This window comes from Mobula birostris, chromosome 21 (genome assembly GCF_030028105.1).
Source record: "Mobula birostris isolate sMobBir1 chromosome 21, sMobBir1.hap1, whole genome shotgun sequence".
NCBI lineage: Eukaryota > Metazoa > Chordata > Chondrichthyes > Myliobatiformes > Myliobatidae > Mobula > Mobula birostris.
In genome coordinates this window covers 38,100,787-38,120,160 of record NC_092390.1, presented here as the reverse complement: position 1 = coordinate 38,120,160, position 19,374 = coordinate 38,100,787, and the positions used below count along the sequence as shown (strand labels likewise).

General features: G+C 40.1%; 1 protein-coding gene across 4 annotated transcripts in view; it reads right to left on the bottom strand.

The window, feature by feature from the left end:
• Positions 1 to 19,374, bottom strand: part of LOC140185737 (myoferlin-like) — a 267,873-nt gene that overhangs the window by 154,305 nt on the left and 94,194 nt on the right. For all 4 annotated transcript variants that reach the window (XM_072239327.1, XM_072239328.1, XM_072239329.1 and 1 more), the window contains 7 exons: positions 18,522 to 18,699; positions 16,659 to 16,783; positions 15,468 to 15,574; positions 14,514 to 14,706; positions 11,450 to 11,605; positions 7,343 to 7,474; positions 5,500 to 5,663 (listed from right to left, as the gene is read on the bottom strand). In XM_072239327.1, coding sequence (XP_072095428.1) covers positions 5,500 to 5,663; positions 7,343 to 7,474; positions 11,450 to 11,605; positions 14,514 to 14,706; positions 15,468 to 15,574; positions 16,659 to 16,783; positions 18,522 to 18,699 — 1,055 coding nt within the window. The remainder of the gene's footprint in view (positions 1 to 5,499; positions 5,664 to 7,342; positions 7,475 to 11,449; positions 11,606 to 14,513; positions 14,707 to 15,467; positions 15,575 to 16,658; positions 16,784 to 18,521; positions 18,700 to 19,374) is intronic.

The window sequence follows — 19,374 nt, the reverse complement described above, 5'->3', positions numbered from 1 at the left end:
CTAAAATTCATGATGAGTTTGAGGAAATTTAGTTTGTCACTGAAGACTCTAGCAAATTTCTACAGAAGGACTGTGGTGAGTATTCTGTCTGGTCTGGAGGCTCAGACAGACGGGATCGAGAAAAGCTCTGGATGGCTGTGGACTCTGCCAACTCCCAACACACTCGCAAGCTTTCCCACCATTGAGGACATCGCCAAAAGGCAGCATCCATCATTAAGAACCCTCACCATGTGGGACATGCCCTCTTTTTATTGCTACCATCAGGGAAGAGGTACAGCAGCTTGAAGATGCACACCCTATGATTCAGGAACAGCTTCTTCCCCTCCACCATCAGATTTCTGAACCATCCATGAACACTACACTATTCCTCTTTACACTGTTTATTTTAGTTTTTAATTCTAACTTATAGTATTATCTCTTCCACCATACTGTTGTCACAATGAATTTCATGATCAACCCAATTCTGATATTGCATTATACAAGCAATATTCACTACAGCAACAAATCCTACATGATCTTTTCTCCGCCAATTGTGTTTTGTTTAAAAAAAAGTCCATTTTAGTGCAAGGAAACCAAAGTTGGCCATAGTGTTACTGAGCTGTAGTGACAAGGGTCAGGCCAGCTGGTTGAAGAACTGAGTGGATGAAGGAAAGGAGTTGTTCTGGAACTTGATGGTGTGGGACTTCAGGCCGATGGTAGCTGCGAGGAAATGGCAGTGGTGGGATCTTTGACAACAGCACTTCAGGCAGTGCCTCCTGCAGGTAATGCTGACGGCAGAGAGGGATATGCCCATGATGTATTGGGCTGAATCCACTCCCCTATATTCCTGTGCATTTGAATTGCTGTACCATACCATGATGTAAATCAACACTGCTTTTCAACTGCACATCTGTAGAGGGTAGATAGAGTGCTTGATGACGTTGAACCTCCTTAACCTTTTAAAACACTGGCACACTTTCTTTATGTTTGCTTCTGTGCACTGAGTGAAGAACACGTTAGATAGTTTAACATGCAGGAACTCAAAGCTGCTGACACTCTTTACTGTCGATCCCCCAGTGTAAACTAGTGCACCTTCACTCTTCTCCTGAAGTCAACAGACAGCTCTTCAGATTCACTGATCATGAGCAAGAGATGGCAGAGCTTAACCACAGAGTCACATACGTATATAGCAGACAGAAAGAACATCACAGTGTCCTGGCGCAATAATCACTGACCATTTAGGGGCGAGGGATGGGAAACAAAACAAAGACCAAGGGTTCAACATAATTTCTCCAGAGATGGTAGTGGTATCAGGCAACTAACGGGGCTGAAGCCCCACAAGTCCCCAGGCCAGAAGGTTTGTATCCGGGCCATGGCTATTGAGATTGTGAAAGCTTAAAAAAAAATCCTTAGTTTTTTGGAAGTACCGGAGTCACAGAATACTGAAGCGCAGGAACAGGTCCTTCAGCCCATTTAGCCTCGTGCTAGCTTTCTGCACCTGGAACGTGGCCCTCCTTACCCCTCTAATCTATGTATCCATCCAAACTTCTCTTGTGTTACAGCTGAAGTCACATCTACCACTTCTGCTGGCAACTCATCTGACACTTGCAACACTCTCTGAATGAAGAAGATCCCCTTTCAGATGCTCCTTAAATATGTCACCTTTCATCCTAAACCACTACAAGAAATTTTTTCGAGCATGCCCACAAGAAAATGAATCTCAGAGTTGTGTATGGTGACATTTATGTACTTTGATAATAAATTTATTCTGAACTTTGAAATTTAAACACATGACCTCTAGTGACAGTCTCACCCAAACTGAGAGGAAAAGCCTGTACATGTTCACCCCATTGACACCTCTCACAATTTGGTCTATCTTGGTAAGGTCTCTTCTCATTTTCCTGTGCTCCAGGTAATAAAGCCCTAAAGTATTCAACCTTTCCCTGTAACTCAAGTCCTCAAGTCCCAACACCAACCTTGTAAAGTTTCCCCACACCCCTTCAAGCTTATTGATACCTTTCCTGTAGGCTGGTGACCAGAACTGCACGCAATACTCCAAATTTGGTCTCAACATCTTATACAACTTCCTGCACTCAATGTCTTTGATTTATGAAGCCCAATGTGCCAAAACCTCTTTGCGGCCTTATCTATCTGTGATGCCACTTGCGAGGAATTAGGGATCTATATTCCCAGGTCCCTTTGCTCAAACCCACACCTTGGAGCTCCATCATTCACTTTCTATTTCTTACTCCGGTCTGAGGATTGGAAAACTGGCGATATGAAATCCTCATTCAAAGCACGAGGGAAAAAGTGGGCAACTCTAGGTAGTTTAGCCTAACAATGGTCAATTCTAACAATAGTTAACTCATAGCAGCACAATTAGGGAATCATAATCTGAACAAGCATAATCAGCATGGCTTCAGGAAGGGGGTTGGGAATCACAACTGATAAACTTAAGGGTTTAAGAATTTTTTAGCCAGTGTATATAGATGCATTTCAATTCCAGAACACATTCTACAATGTGCCTCATACAAGTCACAAGGTAGGATCTCCTGATGCGAATACAATATTAGCATGAAGAGAGTATTGGCTCACAGGCGGTAAGGAGAGAAGGGCTCATTTTTCAAGTTGCTAACCCATGACTATTGAGATGCGGGAGGAGCCGATTCTGGAAAGGCAACTGATCACATTTTGTCTTACTGACTTGGAGAAAGGAAGATTTGGCACAGTCAGCATGCTTATGGATGACAGAAAGAAAATAGGAAAGCCGGAGAATCGAGCAGGATACTAACAGATCACAAACAAGTTAAACGAACAGGCAAAGAATTGCCAAATGGTGCATAATGTGGAAAAAAAAAATCGCAAAAGCACTCAGTTTGGGTGCAAGAATAGTATTCGTGAAATAGAGGGAAAATCCACAGAAAGCAGCAGAATAAATGATTTGGGGCTTATTGCGCATGGAATTTGACGTCAGCACACAAGTGCAGCAGATAATATGCAAAGCTACTGGAACCATGGTCCTAATTTCAAGGGTGGGCACTGGAATTTAGAAGTAGTGAAGCCTTACTACTGGTTCCTTAAGGTTGTCATAGCTGGAGGTGGTAATGAGGACAAGCTCCCACTACCTATTAAATGCTCCCAATAGCGTGCGCCTCAGATAGCCTCTGACAACCAAGTCCAGCTGCTGGCCTTCACGTGTGGCTTAGTTATGAAGCCTGGTGGAAACGTTTCTACTGACAGGAGAAGGGATAAAGGCAGGTTTACTGGCGGTTTAAAACCAGTGGCTTCAGGCAGACGGGGTTTGCCAGCTGTGGTTGGCAGCTCACCTAGAAGGAAAACTCTGATTACAAACTTCTGCTGCCTTGCGGCTATACCCACTTATAGGGAAGGCTTTGGGGGTAAACCGAGAGGGGAAAAAATCCAGAGCTGGAGTCCCTGAGGCAGTCCTACAATGAGTTCAATGCTGACTGGCAACTCCTGCGATGCTGCTAGTGCCAGACTGTATTGGTCTCTGCCGTTCCTTTGGGTTCGTCAGATGCGTGGAGAGGGGGAGCTTGATATATGGGCAACAACTTGCTCTCCATATTGTACTGCCTTAGACAGCTAGGACACAACATCCATGGTAGAACCTGATCAACAGAGGCTTCAGAAGCCTTACTCCAGTGGGCAAAGCACCAGCAAGACCACACCTAGAATATAGAAAGAAATTTGGTCCCCTTATTTCAAGATACTTAATTGGAGGCAGAACAGAGAAGGGTCAATCGTATAACATCAGCTATGGAGGAAATGCCCCATAAGGCAATGTCGCTGGAGTTAAGGAGAATGATATTGTTTCTTTAGAAGACAAGATTCCTAGGGGACAAGCCATAGTTAATGCTGAAAGTATCCTTCATCACATGAGAATCCAGACCTAGAGGGCATAGTTGCAGAAAAAACAAAATTCAGAAAGGACTAAAGTCAGGTAACGGAAATTCCTGGCATCCAGCAGTTCTGAGCTTCGTTAAAATATTCATGATGAAGTTTAAAGCACAAAAATATTTGAAAAAATATTATAAAGTTTGGAAAATACCATTAATGTTGCATGTGAAACAAATTAAAACATTTAATTATAATTCACTCTAAAATTTGTTTTCTATGCGCCAGATAGATTGCCAAGTTTGCTCCCATTTAAAGGCAACTTTGACTCCACTTAAAAGGACATTTGTGACTAAACAATCTGAGCCATGTGCAGGTTACATTGTCATCGCAAGTTATTTTCCCCAATTTTGTCAAAGGATGTAAATAGTGCAGTTTGCAGAAAGCTATCTGGAACAACTTCTTACAAGCTTGCATCTCAGAGATTAAATCCTAAAATTGTGTTTCATGCTGAAATTACAGTGAAAGCATTTGGCCATCAATATGAGTGGAAGGTAAAGGTCACACATGATTAGTTCTGGGCTGTAAATACCAGAGAGAACCAGAATAGAAGACGAGGAACCTGCGAATGTGGTACATTTGGATTTTCATAAAGCTTTCAATAAAGTTCCCCACAGGAGGCTAATCATTAAGGTTAGCACATTTTGAACTGGCGGGGGGCAGAGGTGTGGATGGAGTTGCTTGTCAGATCAAGCAAACAGCAGGAATGAATGGATTATTCTGCGGTTGGAAGCCTGCAACTAACAAGATCCTGGGGGAATCTGATGCTTCAGCTCAAGCTTTCTGCAATTTATATACTGTATCAACAATTTAGGTGATGCGTCTACACTTCAGGTTTGCCACAATACTAAACAAGGTGGGAATGGAAGTGTGGAGGAGAATGTTAACGACTAGGGGAGACACAGAACATAGAATGCTAAGGCACAGGCCCTTCAACCCACGATACTGTGCCGACATTTTAACGGACTCCAAGATCAATCTAGCCCTCCCCTCCTACATAGCCCCCCATTTTTCTACTATCCACGTGCCTACCTAAACTGCGTGTTTAAGAATCCATATGTGTTACATAACGGTGGAAAGTGAGTACTTGGAGGGGTGTGGCTCATTAAGGACAAGTGTGAACTTTGACACGGATTCTGAAGACCGTGTGCAGTGACTAATTGATGGAATGAGCAAGTCAGTGAAGCGAGGAATGGGTGACAACACTTGCAAGTTGCCCCCAGCGCATCCTTGGTTGTTAATCAAGTGACACGTTTCAACATACATGTGAGAAATAGATCTGAATCTCATTTTAGGGAGCTTTTCTAATAAAAGCTGTCACAGGCATGATAGGCCGAACAGCTTCCTACAGCACTAATCATTCCACATTCTTGAACAAATACAAAATTTTGCTGAGAGTGCAGACAGACATCCTGCTTTTGTTTGAGAAAATGATTAAAGATTATCTACCTTAAACATTTAAATATATCATACACAGAAGGATCATTTGTTCAGAGAGTGCAGGTAGAGGGCAAAACATTTCAACTTTTCTGCAAATTATTGCTATATTTCAACCACATTACATTCAATAGCTTTGAAGTTAATTTAAATTGATAAAAGTCTGACCTTCTTTCCGGATCAACAAACCAGTCACCTTTCCACTCCCAGCCTTTTGGGGGCATAAAGTTCTCTTTCTTCAGTTTTATTTTACCAGTCACATCGGAAAACTTGTGGCGTCCCACAAGTCCACTGGTGCCCCATTTGCCTAGTATCTGCATTTGGTTTTCATACTGCATGCATACACAAGAGAGGACAAATCAGGCCTTAAAGGCACAGATGTGTAGTGACTCAATGTTGTACAAATTTAGTGTACATTTGAGGCATTTGGTGTGGGCAACAATCATTCAGCGAGAGGAATTAAAATTAAACATTTTTAACATTAAAGATGTTACTTCATAACCAGTAGTACATGTTAACCAAAAAAATTGAACTCCAGAAATATTAAAATTGATGACCAAAATGTATTAAGGATAGCATCTGAATGAACCAGACCACTACAAATCTGCATTTTAATTCTTCTTCCATCTACTGGGAAGAAGCATCTTAGTTACTCCCATCAGTGTCAAAAACATGTTGAAAACCACATTTCGCAAGGGAGGAAAGACATTAGCAATAACAGCATAACCACAGCACTTTGATCAAGACATCATAAATCACATTATTCACCAACATACTAAAAAGGCCAAATTTGAAAGTTGGAGGTGTCACCGAGAGATACCTGCCAAGGCCTTCCTGAATCATCTGTTTCACTTTTCAATGGAAGTACTTTGAGTTCCATTAAGACTTCAGATCACCACAAGCACCAATTTCTGCATCTAGACAGATGAGATTTGCATGGTCTTCATTAACTTGACCAGGGCCTTCAACAGTCAATCAAAAGTCTTTGTGGAAAGTCATGCCAAAGTTCATCTGACCAAACAAATTTCACTGTTGCAAGAAGTTTAGATCACTGCCTTCAATGCACAGTATATTTACCTGAGACATTTGTTATTCACCCTGGTGGCTAAGAAAATAAATTTAAATGTCTGCCATAGAACAATTGAATCCAATAATCCATCTGTCATGTGGTTATTTGAGTTATTGTCGCCTTCCTGTCAGCTTGAGCAGGTCTGGCCATTCTTCTCTGACCCCTCTCATTAACAAGGCATTTTACCCACAGAACTGCGGCTCATTGAAAGTATTTTGTTTTTTTTTGCACCATTCTCTACAAATTCTAAAGACTGTTGTGCATGAAAATTCCAGGAGATCAGCAGTTTCTATGATATTCAAATCACCCTGTCTGGCACCAGCAATCATTCCACAGTCAAGGTCACTTCGCTCACATTTCTTCCCTATTCTGATGTTTGGTCTGAATAGCAACTGAACCTCTTGACCTGATTTTGTGCATTGAACTGCTGCCACATGATTGGCTGATTAGATATTTGCATTAGTGATGTGTCCAGGTGCACCTAATAATGTGGCCACTGAGCGTATAAGTATTATAGCCTGGCTCTCCTGCAAACTTTTGTCCCTTTGCTTCACCATTTAGTGCTGACTCAAGTGTTGCTTCAACACCACATTCCTGTCCACCAGCAATTCAGTCTCTTACCTCATCTAAATATCCACTACAAATATTCAAAGACTCACAATCTCGTAGAAACTACTCCCATCCCCTCTTGGCTCATCCTGGCCTGAAATGCCGACTGATTTTTAAAATGACTCTCTCTCCTCCCACAAGCAGAATTATCTTTTCCATATCCACCCTGTCAAATCTGTCTCTGAATCTATCCAGTTCAAGTCACCTCTCATCATAAAACAACTGTGAACTGCAACACTAATTTGTCTTCCTGTCTGCAGATGGATCCTGACCTGTTGCGAATCTCTGGCTTTCTGGTTTTACAAGCAAAATTCAAATGCACTTCTCGCTTACCAATTCTGAAAATACACTGAAAGTTCCTTCAGCAAAGCTGCTGAATTTATTCTCCACAGTTGAAAGGCCAAGCCAAAAGCGAACACGCAGCTGAGTTGGTACTTTATAATTTTTGCTTTTGTCTTCTATGTACTAGCAGAGAGAACAGAAGGATTAGACCAAATATTCTTCAGTGAAATCAGACATTCAGAATCACAAATAACCAAGTCTAAAGGTTAATTCCTCTTTAAGTTGTATCAGTGTACAAAAATCAATCTGATGACCAGTACATTATGTGTTATGGTAGCAAATCAAAGAAATTAGATGTAACCCTTTCGGACAGAAACAATCACAGTCATTTACAATAAACTTGTAATATAATACAGACTGCAGGTAATACAAGATTTCGATTGATGCAAGTGAAATCAAACTGTGAAGAGGTAGAACAAGCATGTTTAATGCAAGTGACAAAAGGATGAATTTCTATCCATTGGTTTTGCCAAACCAAACTGTTCTGTTAGGCAACAGGCTATCAGTAGCCTTGAATCCAAAGCCCACCCATTCATCAGCATCACTTCAGCCTTGCAGTCATTTGCAATATCCTCCCTGTAATTAAACTGTAGAACCTTTATCCTTCTTTCCTGTAAACACACTGATAAGGTAGAGTGTTAATGTTCTCAACTGCACCGCCTATCCTTGAACATGGCATCGGGGAAGCTACTCCTTCCTGGAATAACATCTGCAGCCACAGAAACAACCATCAGCTCCCAACCTATTAAATCCTTGAGAAATGTTGCTTTGTTGTTTCTGTACAGCCAGCAAGTATTGTTGTCTTGTTTGCTGGGTAATGCTGAATGCTCATTGGTGAATAATGCCAAAGACTACTTTTCATTGCTCTTAAATTGATAAGGCTAAAGCTGTCGATCGATGGAGAGCACACTTGATTCTTGATTAGCTACTGTTTTTGAACAGCCATCAACCACCAAACCCTATAGATGCTTTTACTGTATAGACACAAGAGACCGCAGATACTGGAATACGGAGCAACAAACAAGATGGTGGATTAACCCTCAGGCAGCATCCATGGAGGGAAATGGACAGTTGATGTTTCAGATCAAGGCCTGGATGGGGGGTGGGGTTAGGGAATATAAAGAGGTGTAGGGAAGGGTGGAGAAAGAGATGGCAAGTGATAGGTAGATCCAGGTGAGTGAGGGAGACAGTGGAAGAAGGGCAGAATGGAACTAGCAACAGAAGCTGGGACGTGATAGGTGGAGGCAACAAACGGCTGGAAAATGATGAAATTTGATAGGAGTGTAAGGGTTGGAGGGCAGATTGGAGCAGTGAGGGAAGGGGAATCAGTGGAAGGTGTGTGTGAGTGTTATTAATAAAGTATTTAGTTGTATTCTTCATTTTGTTTGCCACAAGTAGTCACTGGGCTTCACCACGTCACCTTTAACCGGAAACCATTGATGCTTGGATGATTTATATATTGGACCAGATGGATTGAGATCTGTTGCCCTCACCCTTCCAGGCAGAGCAACATTGAATAGTACGACACAATTTGGCCCTTCAGCCCATGATGCGGTGCTGACTTTTAACCTACTTCATGGTTTCTCTCACCCTTCCCTTCCAAATCGACAATAACTTCGCCAATTTCACCAACATCTTCCTTACTGTTTCATACTCCACTGAAACGACAGGGAAGTACCTTCCTTTTTACCTCTTTCTTTCCCATCATTCATGGATCCATTCACTTGCACTTCCCCAAGTTTACTATTTGCATTCACAGCTCACAATTTGATCAAATGCAGACTAGATGATCATGTTTTGGAACATCTCCATTCAGTCTGCAAGAGCAATCCCAAGCTTCCGGTCACCAATTCTCTGTCCCACTCCTTCTTTGACCAACCGCCTACATTGCCTCAAATGAATGCAAACAAGGTTTGGCACTTCATCTTTAATCCAAGTATGTGGAAGCCCTACAGATGAAATGCTGAAATTCATAACATTGGGCAACTACTTTTTTCCATTGATGCAGTTCTACCTGCTCTTTAAATTGCTTTGTAAGTTTTGTCACCATGAAATATTTTAAAGCAACTGTCACCTTGTTATTTGTTCTGAACCTTAATCTATCCTCTCCACTTACCCCCCCCCCCGCAACCTTAAACATTTATTTTCACCCTTTTCCAAATCCAATTAAGGGTCTTTAACCTGAAGTATTGATTTAGTGTCTCTCCTTGTGGGTGCAACTTGTCCTACTGTGTACTGGTATTTTGTGTTTCTTTGACAGCTGGGTCAGTAAATGGTCCTTCCAGTTTTGTTCTCTCAAGTGTTCAGAGATTTTGACTTTGTTCTTTAGCCAATTTGGATTTGCCTTTGCAAATTTTGCCTGGACCAAGGGTTCTCAACTTGGGGTCCATGGACCACTTGGATAATGGTACAGGTCCATGGCATAAAAAAGTTGGGAACCCCTGTCTGTCTGGAAGACAAAATGCATCACCTACTCAACAGTCCTGGCCAATACTATCATGAACAGTTTAGCCTCCTCTTTGGCACTCATTCACTTTATTCTGCCATTGAGAATCGTAACATGCACAAATCAGTTCTCCTTGTTGTAGCTTAATTATCCACTATTTAACTATAAAATATAATTATAAATATATTAATTATTAATATTCATCTGCATATGGCAGGGTTACAATGCTCTGGTCTGACTAAATAGTTTGAGGACATCACCATTTGATGAGCTCAACTATTAAGAACACCCACATCCCATTTGTCCAAACTCTCAGGAAGTAAATACTGTTTAGAGACTGTTCAAGTACCCAAGGAATAATGCTTTGTCAATGTTATTAACTTCAGAAGGAACAAAAAAGATGACTGAATTAGGTACAAGTCATAAAACTTTTCCAACCTGATAACAGATTTAAAGCACAATGATTATTTCAACCACCTCAAGTATCCACTACAACTATGGCAAAACAACACTGCAGAAATTCTAAGGCACTATTTCAGGCAACCAGTGGCATAATTTCAAGAAATTCAAAGGGGGGGGGTGGAGAACAGGAATATTTTGGCTTTGCTTAATAGTCACTTTTGTTAGCAGGAACTCTATTGGTACTAAATAAGGTTTGAATGGTAAACTAAAGCAGCACTTGGGTTCCAAATTGCCAAAGTGTTCAGTTTTACCTTATTTAATATCAACATTAAACAGAAACTGAATAATTAATATCAGTGCATCCTGCCGCGGCAAAACAATGCACGTTAACGCATTGAGCTCAAGTTAAACTGCAGCCATTTTGCAGAGCTTTCTTCAGAGCGTCCATTACTAAGGACCTCCAGCACCCAGGGCATGCCCTTTTCTCCCTGTTACCATCAGGTAGGAGGTACAGAAGCCTGAAGGCACACACTGAGCAATTCAGGAACAGCTTCTTCCCCTCTGCCATCCAATTCCTAAATGGTTATTGAAGATTTGGGCACTTTTTAAAAAAATATACAGTATTTCTGTTTTTGCAAGTTTTAAAAAATCTATTCAATATACATAATTGATTTACTTGTTTATTTATTATGTTTTATTTAATTTTTTTTCTCTCTGCTAGATTATGTATTGCATTGAACTGCTGCTGCTAAGTTAACAAATTTCACATCACATGCCACTGATAATAAACCTGATTCTGAAAACATATAACGCTACAATTTAGAAAAACATGTGAACACGTCCTTCTCTAAGTAGTGCACTCTAATTGGAAATGTATTACCATCTCATTATTTATAGTTAAAATTATGGAGAACTATCCATAGGAGCCCTTAATTGCATTGATAGTGGTGTTTGAAGACACTCCACTCCAGCAACTTCTCAAAGGCAATTTAAATTGGAAAATTGAACTGTTTCACAATAATGCCCACATCTCACAAATTACAACTTACTCCATTGAAGAAGTGAAAATATGTATAGAATATTTCAATATGATTTATACTATTAGGTCAGATCTCAGGAACATGATATCAAAATGAGTTCCAGAAAGGTTTTACAAAATAAAAGCAAATAAAATTACAATTAAAAAACAAATTTAAATCATAAAATTAGGAAGTTACGATATTAGTGCCAGGTACAACACTCAAGTCTACCTTCAAGAATATGGTCTGTGTCTTGCCACAGAATCTGCCGCAGGCTTCTTCGCTTGTAGTTGAGTAAAGCAGCTCATGAGCTGGAATTCGTGCAAAAGCAACTCGTTTCTCATCACATATCATTGAGATGATGATATCAGGCATGCTGTTTTGTGGCTGTGAGAACAACAGGAAGATCTTTACCATTTATTCTGTCAAGAGGACCCTTCTAGTTCTAAGCTCTGCAAGTATGTTAGTGGAGCAATATGGCCAACACAAACCTATACTGGTTGAGTACCACTTATCCCAAATACTTGGGGCAGGAAGTGTTTGGGATTTTGGATTATAATGAGATAGCTAGGAATCACCATCATTTCTGATTCCGAATTTACGTGCTACCGGTAAGCAGTTTGTTTTAATTTATTCATCACACATACGTACTTAATAGTAAAAATTTCCACATGCCATTACTATATCAGTACGCGAAAAGGTCATGTGTTGCACAGCAGAAAGGAGAGTACCTGAATCAGCTGTTGCACAGCTGGCATTCAGTCTCCACTTACAATGCTGTAAGGTTTCAGTACACTATATATATTGTTTTTTTAAGGTTTTACGTAAAGTATAAAAGCAATCATCATCATAGACTTTTCTGGTACTAGATTTTTGTGATCAGCAGACAATTTAACTATTTAATGCTGTGCCTTTTCTTAAATTTTTGCAATCAGCCTGCTGAAAATTTAGAGTTACCTTCAATTTTCAGTTCGACATGATAGATCTTCATTTGTTTCATGATCAGCCTAGCACTAAACAGCCTATGTTCACTGATACACAAGTGAGATCTTCATTTTTCACTCCACGGAGTGTTTTTCTATTTTTCATCAACTTCCTTTCATTACATATGTGAGGTCACTTCTCAGAACTGTCTGGGGTGTGCAGAGACCTACGCATTAACTGGGAACCTTCCCAGCACCTCGTGGAATTTTCCTTTTATGACATCACGTCAATACTCCAAAATAAATAAATACATTGGATTTTGGAATTTCGGATAAGGAGTGCGCAATCTGTGAGCTGAGGTGAAGGCTTCCATCGATCAGAGCTGACCATGGATATTGCGTCCTGGCTGTCTAGGTGTCCAAGCCTGGGCAGTGCGATATGGAGAGCAAACTGTTGCCCGTGTAGCAAGCTCCCCCCCTCCATGCATCTGAAGAACCCAAAGGAATGACAGAGACTGGAACAGTTTGGTACCAGCACTGTCCCAGGAGTTGCCAGTCAGCATTGAACTCAATGTAGGACTGCCTTAGGGTCTCCAGCTCCAGATTTTTCCCTTGGGGTTTACTCCTGAAGCTTTCCCCATAAGTGGGTATAGCTGCAAGGCAGCAGAGTTTTCCCTTCTAGAAGAGCTGCCAACCATGACTGATGTGCCCCATCTGCCCGAAGCAACTGGTTTTAATGTGCCAGTAACCCACCATTGTCCCTTCTCCTGTCACTAGAAATGGTTCCGCCGGGTTTAGTAGCTAAGCCACACGTGAAGGCCAGGAGCTGGACTCGGTTGTCAGAGGCTATTTAACGTGCACGTCATTGGGAGCATTCCATCAGTAGCGGGAGCTTGTCCCTATTACCACCCCCGGCTTATAACAACCTTACGATACTCAACCTGTATTATCTGAAGAACAAGGTTCCAAACTCAAACCCAGGTCTATGCTTATTTAGCAATTACAGAGAGTTGCAATGAAGATTTTACTGACTAAAAGTCAAAAACCTGTCTCAGCACCTGCGAAATATTTATACAATTGTGCATGCTTGGCACAGAAAAATTAAACTTGATTTGATATATCCTGTCAGTGACATGAATTGGCTGGTTTTCTAACTCACATAACGTGTATTGACAATGACCAATTCAAAACTCCTGTTTGATAGCAGAGATTATAATTTGTATAATGAATATTAGGGATACCCATTTTCCCCAATAAATGCAGTATTATTACATACATCGCAGTGATAAAGCTGTTACCACTGTGTAGCAAAGTAATTCCAGTGGTGTAATTTAACTTGAAATTAAATGAAACAAGGCCCATCGATTCCAATTCAGCATCGAGTAACTTAAGCAGAACGTGGATATGATAAAGAACAAAAATACTACAGATGCTGCAGATCTAGAGTAATAACAGAATATGCTGAGAACACCAAGCTGCACCTATGGGAAGAGAAAGAGTTAACAGTTCCAGTTGAACACTCTTTGGAAGAACTGGGAAGAGGGGAAAAAGAAACTGGATAGCTGCTAGAAGGGTGGGCTGAGTGCATTTGTCTACGATGGGGTCACCAGGTTTTACCTTGTCAGGGGCAGCCCTGCCCACCCCTCCATTCACAGAGTTTAAGGAACCTCTATTCACCCCTCTACAGTTGGGACAAAGTCTTCAGACTGAAATATTAACCATTTTCCTATCCACAGATGCCAGCTGAATATTTGCAGAATTTGATTTTTCCTGTTATGATAAAATGCACTCTGCCACAAACGGAAATATAGTTCTAAATTCTATACTCAAAGGAACGAATGGTGGGGGGGGGGGGTAGAGAATTAATCATCACTTGGCCTCTGTATCTCCTTCTGCAACTGGATCCTTGACTTCCTCAACAGGAGACGACAGTCAGTGCCGATCAGAAATAACCTACTCCTCAATAACAGTCAACTGCTCACTCGACATTTATCCTTAAATCTCCAAATTTTAACTATTTCACTGAGAAACATATTTTGGAATACCTAATTCTTTGCTTTGTAGTTCCCTCAATAAATCGCACCACTGCAACACTGTCCCAACCCACACCTTAAGCCTCACTCTTTGTACGAGCTTTAAGTTTTCCATTCTCTCTTCAACTCCTTTGATATTGAATTTTATTTGATAGTACTTCTTTGAAACATGATATTTGAAAAACTTTTAAAGTCACAGGAAAATACTACTGTAGTGTTAGTTTACAGTTAAATATCAATATTATCCATACTAATAACTGTAAACCATGAACATTAGAATAAACAGTGCAGATATGAAGGTGGAAGAGAATACAAGAAATTGCAAATCTGAGCACTAACCTCTTCAGCCAACGATTTAAGGTTCTCCAGCCAACCTTCAATATCAGCAATTGTTTCCTTGGGATCACTTGCCTCATTTCGCAAGGCCGTTGCAGATTCAACAATGGATTCTAGGACCTTTTTACGCATCTTGTGGATTTGCAAGTCAAGCTGTGTTACATTAGGTTTACCTTCAATAGTTGGCACAGGCTGGCTGAAATCAGGAGAGAGAAAAATATAAAACTCACGATAAGGAAAATGTCAACTGAAATGTTAAAAGTCAGAAAATAACTGGCGCTTGATGTTTGGAGTTTATATTAAAAAAAAGTCGTGATTTGAAGTAACAAACTTATTCCAGAAAATTGAATTTCAATATTAGTAATAATGTAAATCTATACAATTACTAAATTATATTTGCTTCAAATGAATGTCAATGAATTTTAAATATAACATGACTTCCGGAAAATCTGCTCTTAGCTATTTTTTTTGTAGAAAGAAAATCCTCCCTTTTTTGGTGCTTCCAGTAAGTCAAGAGTTTGAAGCTTCTCACAATTGGTCAGCATTTCCAAAGGTTATTCCAGCTAATCACTTAAATGAATGCAGTTTTATTTATTGTTGCCAACTCCAAACCAAAATTTATTGAATCAAAGTATCAGTTAGCTCAATAAATTTTATGCAGTTCAATTAACAACTACATAGGGCATTCCATCATAAGTCACTCACTGAAGTTGCTGGAGGATGCACTGAAATTGAAACACGTCATCAGTTGTGGCCCCATGATTTCAGATTTTTACATTTAGTCGGACATGGATGACAATGGAAAGATTGTATTTATATGCTAAATTTTATCTCATATCCTTGTAATATTCTGCAATCACATTTTAGCAATTTCCCATTAGAAGACAGCACAGCCATCTGGAATTAGCTACAACAGAAGTTACTTTCATGATGTTGGGCAAATTCTTCTCATTTTACCTGCATTCTTCTATAACTTGTTCAATAAGCTTGAACCAGAATTCAGCTAAAGGTTCCTCTGCAACTTTGACCTGTATAGCTGTCTTCAGTTTTGTCAAGTTCGCTTCCTAGGGGGGAAAAATGGAAAGCTAAGCAAGGCTGAATAAAATGCCAGATTTAGAATAGGTAGCTCCATGTCCATTTTGTTGGTAAACTCTCTTCATAAGCTTCAGTTATGGTAACCATCATAATGCCATAGTAATCACACAATTCAGATTGGAAGCAGGACTTCTACAACAATGAAGGCAACTCTATTGTGGTTATTCAATACATTGAAACAATTGCTTTTCCATAAAGGCATCACTCCTTTTGGAGGTACTTTTGCTTGTGAGCAGTAAGAACGGTTTTGTTCATACTTGCAGCTGATTACTTACTAAATGGGATGCATATTTAACAAGAATGGGGTAAATACATGCTGATCTATGTTGGCCATCAAGGTTCACAGGTGAAAGATATACCAGGACAAGGTTCAACGAGATAACACTGGCCAAAATGAAAAGCATTTGTGTCCTTCAAAAAGAGAAATAGTTGTGTAGCAAATGCGTGTTTTTTGCAATATGCTTATGCTTGCAGTGACTAAGAAAATGAATGGAGAAGCACAGCCAAAATCCGATAGAGCTGACATGAAGCTGGCACTACAATCTAAAGGTGGCAGATTGGGAAGCTTCGTTAGGAAAATGCTTTGGTACACCAGATCCTGACTTCTGCTCAAGGATGACTGAAAACTTATGAAGTCAAAGGATGAACTATCTATTCAACAGACACAAAACGCTAGAGGAACACAGCAGGCCAGGCAGCGTCTACGGAAAAGAGTATTGCCGATGTTTCGGGCTGAGACTTTTGACTGTTTACTCTTTTCCATAGATGCTGCCTGGCCTGCTGAGTTCCTCCAGCATTTTGTGCCCAGACTTCCAGCATCCACAGATTTTCTCTTGTCCGTGATATAATATCTATTGATAATTTGATTGTTGGCTTTTAACATTCATCATATATGCAACTAAAAATAAGTTCATTTATTTGCAGTGGGAAGAACCCATCAAGAACTTGTAATTTATTTGTTTCCTCACAAATCTATCAAACTAAAAAATTTCAAAGATTTATTCACCTGATGTTTATCGTGAGAAATGAGTGGAAAGAAAAATAAATGCTTACCAGTCTGTGGACCATTTTTTGGAGGATGTTCACCAAATCCAATCTGTGACTGATATCTTCCCAGTAAGAAGTCAGAGTCACTACAGGCTTTGTGTTTGCCCAAGGCAGAAAATAGTAGTGGTTACCTGCCAGAAATAAGAAAATGACTTAACTGACAGAAGAACTACCTACACTCGTCTTGAAAAATGTGCCTGTTCAGCAAATACTACCATCTTCTCTGATCCCATTTGCTGAGCCATTTTCATCATCTCCCTATTGAGACAATGTTTAAAACAGTCTCTATCTTGACAGCCATTCACCATACTATTTGCCTTTTTGACCTGCACTCCCACCTTCAGGAGATCTATGCAATTTAATCCCACATACTTCATTTTTCCTTAAACTCTCAGTATTGCCATTCAGGAAGCACTGCAGCAATTCAATAAGACTGCTCAGACAGCACCTTCAAAAAAATCCATGACCTCTGCATGCTTGAAGGACAAGGGCAGCAAATGCATGTGAACATCACCATCCGGAAGCTGCACTCCAAGCCACATACCACCTCCACTTGTAAACTTATTCCTTTGTAGGTTTTTGCAAATAAGAATGGTAGAGGCGTTTTATGTTTAAGAAAAACCGTGGCAACTCATTAATTGCACTCCAAACACTGAACACAAAGTGCAGTAAAAATACTTGATGTAATTACATCATCATGCCAGAACAGCCTCCTAAAGTGAACCCCAGCTCTATGTCAGTGGCTGTGATCACATACGTTTCCACCAATTATATTACCCAGCAGCTTTGCTGTCACTGGGTCAAAATCCTTGAACTTCACAACAAGATTATGAGTATACCCACACAGCAGTTCATCATCACCTTCTCAAGCAATTAGTCAAGGACAATTATATGTCAGCTCGGTCTATGAAGCCCACATTGACAGAATATTTTTATTTTTAACATATTATTTTTAATTTTTATTTTTTATTTTTAATTTTTACTGGTTAGAGTCACAGAGGAACCCAAAGAAGTTAAAATACAAGGTTTATCTGAAGGTATTCCAACTTATTAACTAGAAGACAGATATGTCCCAGAACCCAAGCAGTTTTCTGAGTACAGATCCAGAAAATTTGAAGGCACCATGGAATAAGTTTAGCATCGGTCCAAAACTTGTGCTGCAGATGTGATAAAGTTAATTAACTTGATCACCATTTCTCTTCTAATTTCTGAGCATTGAAATCTATCAGCCATTTACTGAACATCTGCCCAGACCATTAATTTAACATTCAGTCCAATTTAAAATTGCAACATCAGCTAATTTGTACAAACAGACTTCGATATCATGTACGTTACTTACATTTACCTTTGCATGGATTCAAGAACACCATAACCTCCCCAAAAATTCACACTACTAACTATAATTGGGAGAATAAACTCTTCTTAAACTTCCAGCTAGATACAGGTATCAATTATAACCAACGTCTCAATGACGAACTCTGCCATCTTCATCAGGGATAATTGGAAATTTACCCTCTCACCTCCCAATGCTGTGCTCTCAACCCTCATCCCTCCAAGTTTCTCTTTCTGACAGCTATTAAATTCATGTCAAATTATATTTAGACAATACTGGCCACCTGGTTGTACATTATCCAGGAATCATTGACGGCCAGTGTCAGACAATTCCCACAATAAGCTATTGCACAGCTTGAACTCTCCTCAATTTTCTCTCAACCATGAATACAGATGTCAATTAATCACGACTAGCTGAAGTAATTTATACCCATAATTGGGTCAAGCAGCTGGTGGAAATGGAGGATCACAAGTGCCATAATTGATAGCAGCAATATTAAATCTTAGGTACCTGGGATTCACAGCAGTAGTACTCACCATCAAACACTGCTCTACTATACTGGGTAGTGGAAGCCAAAGGCCTGCAGGTTTTGTCAAACTTGTTACCATAGTTGCCCATGCTGACTTCAAACTGAATGGCATCTCCAACTTCTTGCTGCATTGTTGCAGCATAAAAGACAGCACAAAGACTGTACTTGCGTCGGCGTTGATATTTCTAGAACAGGATGTATTAGATGAATTCATGTCAACAACACGTAATAAGTATCACCAATAAAAGACATAGCTACTGAGTCACAGAGATTGGCTTGGAAGCAGGTCCTTTGGCCCACTGATTCCACGCGAATCATAATCCCCCCTTTGCACTAAATCTACATTAATCCTTACCGACTACACCTAAGGTCACAGTCTCTCAAATTTTATCCTCCATTATATTGCAATCACTACTTCAAAAGTGGGCTCCCTCGAACTGACTTTATTTTTCCTCCCTCCACCCCCATAGGTTGAACCAGGGCGTCCGTGTGATGGAGATTCACTGTCCTGGAACAGGAGGTCTCATGTTTGCTAAGCTGGTTTTCTAAAGAACAGCAGCTGCCACTTGAAAGATCACAAACAGATGCAAGTAAACTTTCAACTTGTTTAATCTCTGGTTGTAAATAGAAGTCAGTCATCAGTTCTTAAAATGTAAATGGAAAACAATAATCAACTTGAAGTTAAAAAAGCACTTTTTATGCAATGACTTTGCAAACAAGCTCTGTAATTAGAAAACACTGTCTGTGAAGAGACTAGCTCACAGCATCCTGACCTATTGCTCAAGGATACAGTATAAGGCAAGGGATTGCTTAATTTTGGTTATTTCAAACAGACAAGCTGGCTCTGAGTTGCTAAGTTC